Source organism: Lycium ferocissimum, unplaced genomic scaffold (assembly GCF_029784015.1).
Source record: "Lycium ferocissimum isolate CSIRO_LF1 unplaced genomic scaffold, AGI_CSIRO_Lferr_CH_V1 ctg2356, whole genome shotgun sequence".
Taxonomy (NCBI): Eukaryota; Viridiplantae; Streptophyta; class Magnoliopsida; order Solanales; family Solanaceae; genus Lycium; species Lycium ferocissimum.
The window spans coordinates 34,747-44,541 of NW_026721067.1; the positions used below are offsets into that span (position 1 = coordinate 34,747).

At 46.0% G+C, this 9,795-nt stretch overlaps 1 protein-coding gene across 1 annotated transcript; it reads left to right on the forward strand.

Annotated features, from left to right (window-relative positions):
• Positions 1–1,158: 1,158 nt before the first annotated feature.
• Positions 1,159–7,678, forward strand: LOC132043386 (uncharacterized). The gene is given in 9 exon segments (XM_059433888.1): positions 1,159–1,583; positions 1,652–1,838; positions 2,211–3,023; positions 3,213–3,881; positions 4,304–5,974; positions 6,050–6,689; positions 6,791–6,825; positions 6,827–7,153; positions 7,262–7,678. Coding segments are annotated over 9 exon segments (5,184 nt in total).
• The last annotated feature ends 2,117 nt before the right edge of the window (positions 7,679–9,795 follow it).

Here is a 9,795-nt window from a genome sequence, read left to right on the forward strand (position 1 = left end):
GATATACCCATTTTACATATTCTCATATTTTTATACATCTTTTATATAGTTATATACATTCTTTACACTAACAGATATATAATCTTTATACCAACAGATACGCTTTTATACATACGAGGTACATTCTCTTTATACTCCTTTGTACATTCCTGTCGATATACATTCTTTATAAAATACTTTATACTTGATATACATACATTTTTATACACTGCATATACTTAGCATATTATCACCTAGTGTAGCTTTTTCATGAAATCACAAGATTTTGAAAACAAATAATAATAATGATAAACAGATGGATAATCCCCCTCTATGTTCAGTTAAACAAAGTTTAAGGACTGTCTTCGGACAGGCTCTGAGGGATGCTTAATACTTTTCCCTCGGGGTAAACAAAACTCATATCTAGAATCTCATAGGTTTCGTGGACTAAAAATTGAGTAGACACACAAATACATATAGGTTTCCTGTTTATCCTTAAAATAAGGTGGCGACTCTAACTCTTTTTAAACCAGTTTAAAGAACCAGGAAGTTGCAAACTATCTTGGACCCGTTCAAAATAGGGCGTAATACTCCCGAGAACAGAACTGAGCTCGCTCTCTGTGAAGGAGATGCCCAAGATCCGCAAGAGGTATCATCCCAGGAAGATGTAATTGCGACATTACTAACTGCCGTTACGGCTCTACAAGAAAAGGTAGCCCGGAATGAGGCAACGAATATGGGCAAGGATGCCTCGACAGAGCAAAGAAGGCCTTCTCCTACATTCCCTTCCCTTCCCTGAGCTCGCCAATGCCCGATCACTTCCCCATATAACCGCCAGGAACCATCCCACCTCCACTAAGCTCCACCAACCCAAATCAAATTGGAACTTCTTACTGCACTCCTCCCCCAGTAAAATAGACCCAAGTCCCAGGGACCACCCACTCAATTCCTTCTTACCAGGTTCCTTATGTTGTTCTCGTTAATCCGGTAGGCCAGTTAAGTGCTCGAGCTCTACCAACCGGGAAAACCTCTACTGCCCCACTCAACCATACCGCCCACCAGGTCTCGTTCTTCACTCCCAACATCCCCAGCGAATGCTCTCCGGGGCACAAGGAATTAGATCATTATAAAGAAATGGAAAGGGCCTGGAGAGCCGAATAGGATAAGCGGGAAAGAGATATGGAGAAAAAGATGGAGGAATTACTGGAGAAGTCCAATAGGTCTGCAAGAAAGGCTACGGGCTTAAGGTATGATGATCTGTGCATGCATCCGGATTTGGACCTACCGGAAGGATTCAAAATCCCAAAATTTGAGATGTTCAATGGAATAGGGAATCTTAAGGCACACCTCCAATCCTACTGTGACCAATTGGTTGGAGTAAAGAAAAATGAGCCTCTGATAATGCGACTATTCAGTCGTAGCCTGACTGGAGAAGCCGCTGAATGGTTCGCAACTCAAGATATGCGTCAGTGGCACACCTGGGAGGACATGGCAGAATCCTTCATGGAAAGGTTTCGCTTCAATGTCGAAATAGTGCCAGACCGCTATTATCTTGAAAAGGTCAAGCAGAAATCAACAGAAAACTACAGGGAATTTGCTAGCAGGTGGAGGGCCGAGGCGGCCGTGTGCAGCCTCCAATGTGTGAAGGAGAGCTAGTCTCTGTGTTCATCAGGTCCCAAGAACCTGATTTCTACGACAGAATGTTGTCCATGGCCGGAAGACCGTTTGCTGAATTGGTCAAAATGGGAGAGGCTATAGAAGATGGCCTCAAATCCGGGAAAATAGTTAGCGTCTTCAACAAGGCATCTGGACAAGCTACTGCAGGAATCTTTCGCAAGAAAAAAAAGGATGTGGCAAGCGTATCCCACACTCCAAATCCAAGCCCAAAAGAACCACAATCCACCCACATAACTACACCCCTCATAAATTATCCAACACCTGTGTACTACGCACAGCCCAACTTTACCACCACTGTACCAGCTTACACGGCTCCGCCTAGTGTCCGTGTGTCCGCTCCCACCTACCAAGCACCACCCCAATAGAATTATCGCCCAAATAACCCACCACAAGCATATCAACCACCCCAAAACTATCAAAATCAACCGCCACCCCCAACATACAATGCTCCACGTCCTGCTTTCGAGAGGAGGCCAGTAAGGGAATTCACCACACTCCTCGAGCCTAGGGCTCGACTCTTCGAAAGGTTATTGGTCGCAGGTTTGATTCAGAAGGTCCCACCAAAACTAGCACAGCCGGGAAATAGATTTTATCGGGCCGATCAGACCTGTGCCTATCATTCAGGAGGAAATGGGCACAGCACAGAAGACTGTATAAATCTCAAGCACAAAATCCAAGATCTGATTGACAAGAGAGAAATCGTCTTGGAAACCGCAGCTCTAAATGTGAACACAAACCCGTTGCCCAACCATGGAAACAACGGAGTCCACATGATTGAAAAGAATGAGGACTGGGAAGCTTGCAGAGCATTAATCCCCAGAGCAGTCGAATCCCTAGAACACACAGTGGCCTCCCTCACACTCCAGGAGCGCCCAAATTTCAAGGTTTTGGTCCCAGCACCGGGAGCCACGACAATGACATCAAGATTCAAAGCCTTGATCCCAGCACCCGTGGTGGCTCAGGTGGCACACCCAATTGCTCCCGCAAAGCCAATCACTGCACAAGCAGCCATGGCCCAAGGCATGACATGTTCAGGTAGATGTTACACTCCTGAAGAGTTAGCTCAGAATGCTGCAAGAAAGGAAAACACCCAAAAGAGAGCAATAACTGAAGGAGAAGCTGAGGATTTCTGGCGGCGCATGCAGCCAAAAGATTACTCCATTGTTGAACACTTGAAGAAAACACCCGTGCAAATATCGGTGTTGTCATTGCTAGCCAGCTCCCCATCACACAGGCAGGCTCTCATGAGAGTATTGGACGAAGCACACGTACCAGCTAGTACAAGTAGTGAAGACCTGGCTGGACTAGTAGCCCATATCATTGGAGAACACAAGATCTGCTTCTCCAAAGAGGATTTGCCGGCAGAAGGAACCGCTCACAACAGAGCCCTTAACATCACCGTGGAATGCCATGGTAAAGCAATAGGGAGGGTGCTGGTGGATAATGGATCAGGCCTCAATATTTGCCCTGTCACCACATTGACCCAGCTCGGCTGCGACGTAGGCAAGATTCGCCAAAGTGGAACGAACGTCAGAGGGTTTGATGGATCTCTAAGTGATTCCCTTGGAGAGATAGACCTACAGATCCAGGTTGGACCTGCATCCTTCACGGCAGAATTCCAGGTCATGGCAATCACTGCCAACTACAATATGCTCTTGGGAAGACCATGGATACACTCCGCCGGTGCAATCCCGTCAACTCTGCATCAAGCCATAAAATTTGAATGGCAAGGACGGGAAATTATTGTGGCAGCTGAGAAGGATATTCAGAAATATCCTTACAACATCGTTCCTATGATCGAAGGGAGCCCTCACTCGCCAAACTTTCATGTAGTGGAATATGTTGGGGCCACTCATGCGGAGGAAGAGGCTGGTAGGCCCATGCCAGCGGTCTATAGAATGATTGCCTCCACCATGCTGAAGAACGGCTTCGAAACAGGCAAAGGTCTAGGAAGAGACCTCGGAGGGATAACAGAGCCTGTCCCAATCCCAAAAGAAAACTACCACTTCGGTCTAGGGTATACTCCTAGTGAAGACGAGCTCACAAGGGCGATAAAAAGAGAGCCCAAAACAAGGAACTTGCCTCGTCCAATTCCGGGTCTGTACCAGTCATTCCCCAGAAAGATGTCGACGCTGAATGAAGAAGAAATGGATGGGAGTCTCAAGTCGCTATTCCAAGAAGAGGGATGCTACGCGATCATTGAAGAAAACCAGGAGACACCCAGCGTACGCAGTCCGAGGCTAGGGGAGCGCCTGAACAATTGGACGTCCACCCCCTCTTGGTTCCTCGGTAGAGAGATGGATTTTCCTTAAAACCTTTTGCTAAAAGCGGTGACATCGGCTGAGGCCCGAATGATCACCTTTTTCCTAAATTACTTCGTAATGTTTAAAAAAATGGAAATGGTCCGACGTTGTTCCGAACCAGGACCACAGTTGTAGCCAATTGCTTTTGAATTAATGAAAAGCCTCGATTTACATAAAACTGCTATCTTTATCAGGTAATAATAATAAAGGTTTTCTAACTAAATACGCATAATAGGTAATAATAAACCTAACTTTACTCTGCCTCGCCTTTTCAGTAGTAACCATAATAAAACAACTGAAAATGTCATGACGTGTCGTGAAATGAGCGAGAAAATGGACAACAGGAATATGAGGAGTACGATGAATCAACAATGATGCCAGAGGGACTGGTAGAAGAATTGGAAGAACTGGAAGAAAAGAAAAAACCAAATATGGATGAGACTGAGGTAATCAACCTCGGTGATGAAGAGGATGTCAAGGAGACGCGAATCAGTGCCCATTTGGGAGCTTCACAGAAAGAAGAGCTCGTAGCTCTATTAAAGGAATATGTGGATGTCTTCGCCTGGTCATACGCAGATATGCCGGGTTTGAGCACTGAAATCGTAGCTCACATATTGCCTATTAAGGAAGGCTTCGCGCCAGTTAAGCAAAAGACTCGGACATTTAAGCCTGACCTGAGTATTAGGATAAAGGATGAAGTGGAGAAACAAATCGAATCCGGAATAGTGGAAGTGACATCCTACCCAACTTGGGTGGCCAACATAGTACCAGTACCTAAAAAGGATGGGAAGATTCGAATCTGTGTGGACTATCGAGATCTCAACCGGGCCAGTCCAAAAGACAACTTCCCACTTCCAAACATCCACATCCTGATAGACAACTGCGCCAAGCATGAGCTGCAGTCATTCGTGGATTGTTTCGCCGGGTACCACCAGATACTCATGAGCGAAGAAGATGCTGAAAAGACAGCCTTCATCACCCCTTGGGGAGTCTACCACTACAGGGTAATGCCGTTCGGCCTCAAAAACGCCGGCGCCACGTACATGAGAGCTATGACTACCCTGTTCCATGATATGATGCATCGAGAGATTGAGGTCTATGTGGATGATGTCATCATAAAATCAAGGGAAAGTTCGGAGCATACTGTGCATTTGTGTAAGTTCTTCGATAGACTTCGCAAGTTCAATTTAAAGTTGAATCCCGCAAAGTGCGCGTTTGGAGTGCCTGCAGGTAAATTGCTGGGATTCATAGTCAGCCGTAGGGGCATTGAACTAGACCCTACCAAGATTAAGGCAATTCAAGAGCTACCACCTCCCAAAACCAAGAAAGAAGTCATGAGCTTCTTGGGAAGGTTGAACTACATCGGACGATTCATAGCCCAGTCAACTGTGATTATAGAGCCAATCCTCAAGTTGCTCAAGAAAGACGCTCCCACAAATTGGATAGAGGAATGCCAAGAGGCATTCGACAGGATCAAGAGATACCTTTCCAATCCTCCCGTCTTGGTGCCACCCAGGCCAAGGAGTCCTCTGTTACTATACCTGTCGGTATCAGAGAAAGCTTTCGGGTGCATGCTCGCCCAACATGATGAAGAGGGCAAAAAGGAACATGCCATCTACTATTTGAGTAAGAAGTTTACCTCTTGCGAAGCACGGTATACGCTCGTAGAGAAGACCTGTTGTGCTTTAACCTGGATCGCCCAAAAACTAAGGCACTACCTATCAGTGTTTACCACTCACCTCATCTCCCGAATGGATCCGCTAAGATACATTTTTCGGCAACCAATGCCCATAGGAAAATTGGCTAAATGGCAAATGCTGCTGAGCGAATTCGACATCGTGTACGTGGCGCAAAAGGCAATCAAAGGACAAGCCCTAGTGGACCTCCTGGCAGAAAGTCCCGTGGATGATGAACTGGAACCATTACGGACTTTCTTCCCGGACGAGGAGGTGATGGCCATGGAAGAAGAGGTGGTGGAACCATATTCGGGCTGGAGACTGTTCTTCGATGGAGCAGTCAATTACAAAGGATCAGGCATCGGAGCAGTGTTGATATCGAAAATAGGTCAACACTATCCGATGGCCGCAAAGCTCAACTTTAGATGTACCAACAATATGGCGGAATACGAAGCATGTATCCTAGGCCTCAGGATGGCGCTGGATATGAACATACAGGAATTGTTGGTAATCGGAGACTCCGATTTGCTCATCAATCAAGTAAAAGGAAATTGGGCGACCAAAAATGATAAAATACTCCCATATGTGAATCTGGCACAAAGATTGTGCGGAAGATTCAAGAGTATTGACTTCAGGCATACTCCAAGGGCCCAAAACGAGTTCGCAGACGCATTGGCCACGATAGCGTCTATGATCCAACATCCTGAGAGCGCCCACATTGATCCGTTAGAGATCACACTGAGGGAAGAGCAGGCTCACTGCGCCTATGTAGAGGCTGAGCCAGATGGCCAACCATGGTACGTCGACATCAAGACCTACCTGGAAAAAGGAGAGTATCCCCCAGAGAGTTCGGCAAATCAAAAGAAAACCATCAGGAGATTGGCCAATGGTTTCTTCTTGAACAAGGAAGTGCTATACAAAAGGACCCCTGATCTCGGGTTGCTCAGATGCGTGGATGCCGAAGAGGCCACAAAATTGCTAAAAGAAGTGCACGCGGGGACATGCGGACCCCACATGAATGGATTCATCCTCGCTAAGAAAATCCTGAGGACAGGATATTACTGGATGACCATGGAACATGACTCCTGTAAATTCGTGCAAAAGTGCCATCAGTGTCAGATACACGGGGATCTGATCAAGGTTCCACCCATAGAATTACATGCAATGAGTTCCCCTTGGCCTTTCGTGGCGTGGGGAATGGACGTCATAGGACCCATTGAGCCTCCGGCCTCCAACGGACATCGCTTCATCTTAGTCGCCATAGACTACTTCACCAAATGGGTAGAGGCAACTTCCCACAAATCAGTGACCAAGAAAGTCGTGGCTGACTTCGTCAAGAACAATCTGATATGTCGTTTCGGTGTGCCAGAATCCATCATCACGGACAATGGTGCCAATCTGAACAGCCATTTGATGAAGGACATCAGTGAACAATTCAAAATCACTCATAGGAACTCTACCGCCTATCGGCCACAAATGAATGGAGCCGTAAAGGCTGCCAACAAGAACATCAAAAGGATTTTGAGGAAGATGGTCGACAACTACAAGAATTGGCACGAGCAGCTGCCTTATGCTCTGTTGGGATACAGAACAACAACCAAAACTTCGATCGGGGCAACCCCATACCTCCTCGTTTACGGTACAGAAGCGGTCATACCCGCAGAAGTGGAAATCCCTTCACTCAGGATCATCCAAGAGGCAGAGCTAAAAGATGCAGAATGGGTTAAGAATCGTTATGAACAGTTGGCCATGATAGAGGAAAAAAGAATGGTGGCGGTATGCCACGGATAGCTGTACAGACAAAGGATGTCTAGAGCCTTCAACAAGCGGGTCAGAACTCGACTTTTCCAGATCGGACAACTCGTGCTCAAGCGAGTCTTCCCTCACCAAGAGGAATATAAAGGGAAATTCGCACCAAACTGGCAAGGACCATACATGGTCAAGAAAGTACTCTCAGGAGGAGCCGTAGTCCTAGCCGAGATGGACGGACAAGAGTGGCCCAAGGCCATCAATGCAGACGCACTCAAGAGATACTACATTTAGGATTCTATTTGCTTGTACTCGCATTTCTATTTCTTTGTAATTGTACCTTTTGCTTGTAATCGTACTAGAATAGGAGAAAAACAAATCATCTATGTAATGAACTACGCAATGACCTGAATTCCCCACGATGGGATACGTAGGCAGTCCATACTGGACCCGGTCGCTTTATTAGTAAAACCAAAACTCAATTACTTTATTCCGAACTACGTTCGACCTGAATTCCTGCTGCGACGGGATACGTAGGCGCTCTCGAGCTCGGTCGTCATAAAAAGAAAAACCAAGAAACCCCTAGGAAACCTCAGAGGCAGTGAAGCAGAAAAAGTCAACAAAATCAGGCTTGCAAGGGTCAGTACAAGAACCAGACGGTACCAACCCTACACTGGGGCAGAATTTTTGAGGAGACCTAAAAAATTCCTATCAGAAACAGTCAACAAAGAAAGGGACAAAGTAAAGCCGTACACTGGGGCAGAATTTTTTAGGGGACCTCAAAAATTCCCGCTTAGCAAGACAACACAAGGGACACCCGGAGCAAGTCCTAAAACCGGGGCAGAATTTTTGAGAAAGATCTCAAAAATTCTAAGTCAACAATCATGCTACCGAGAAGAACCAGAAGACCTCGTTCGAAGGAAACACACGTCATGACGCATAAAACGAAACAAACATTTACCTTTTAAAAAAATAATAATAATAATGATAGCATGCGCTTTACGAATTTTACTCTGAATTTTCAAAATATATAGCATAATTACGTCCCAGAAACATCTCTCGAAATACCGAGCCCAAGGGGGTCCGGGGAGTATCAAGAGGAGGCATCAGGCAAGAAGACAACGACGTTAATCGGCCTCTTAGGAAACTCACAATTTTTCTGTGGATGCAGGTTTCCCCTTTTACAGGACAGCAGATACACCACCAACCAGCTTACTCACAGCAAAAGCGAAAGGCAAAAGCCCAAACGGAGGAGAGAGATCAAAAGGATCATAGCAGAAACGGGTAATAAAGACACATCTGACCAAAAGGGTCACACAAAGAATGAACAACAAAGATGTATCAGACCAAGAGGGTCACAATTGATGAGCATAAAGGTACATGCGACCAAAAGGGTCATGACAAGCACAAAAAGGGCATATCCGACCACAAGGGTCAATAGCCAATACAACGGGCGAAAGAAAGATCATCCAGCCACAAGGGCCATAATTGTCATCTGCATGCCGAAAGGGCCATTCATTTATTTTTCCAAGAGGGCCATTCATTTATTTTGCCAAGAGGGCCATTCATTTATTCATACAAACAAGCCAAGAGGGTCATTCATACAAAACAAGCCATTCATTATTTACAAACAAGCCAAGAGGGCCATTCATACAAACAAGCCAAGAGGGCCATTCATACAAACAAGCCAAGAGGGCCATTCATACAAACAAGCCAAGAGGGCCATTCATGCAAACAAGCCAAGAGGGCCATTCATACAAACAAGCCAAGAGGGCCATTCATTCAAACAAGCCGAGAGGGCCATTCATCTAAATTTCCACAAGAATATCTGCATATTGTCAAAATCCAGGAAAGAGGCACACAACCGCCCAAAAAGGAGTCGGTTGCTGAACCAGATCCAGACAAATTGCGGAGCAAACGTGGAACTTTTTCTTACGCAGCCAGTCAAGATAGGGTGCCCATGAGAGTCAAGCTCTCCGGCCAGGATTTGGAAGCCATCCAATCTCAGACTCAGCCACAACTTGTCTTGTTTTTGTCCTTTTCCACTAAAAATCGCAACCGGTCGGATACACACTGGGAAGTCTGAAGATGTTCCCACATAAGGGATACACTCTTCTCCAGCAAGTCGAACTACATGTGACCTGATTCCCAGAGACTAGGGATATGTAGGCAAACTCAAGCCCCGAGAGTCGGTCACATTCTAACAATCTTCCGGGGAAACCTAATCACAATATTGGGATCCCCGGATAGTTTCTCCCAGATCACTTGAAGGTCTTTAGTTGAGTCGAACTACAAGCGGCCTGAATTCTCATATGACATGAGATATGTAGGAAACCCAGAGACCAGGGTCCGGCCACATATGTGAAAATTGCATGGAGACAAAGGGTGAAATGAGCCAGGTCAGTCAAAAA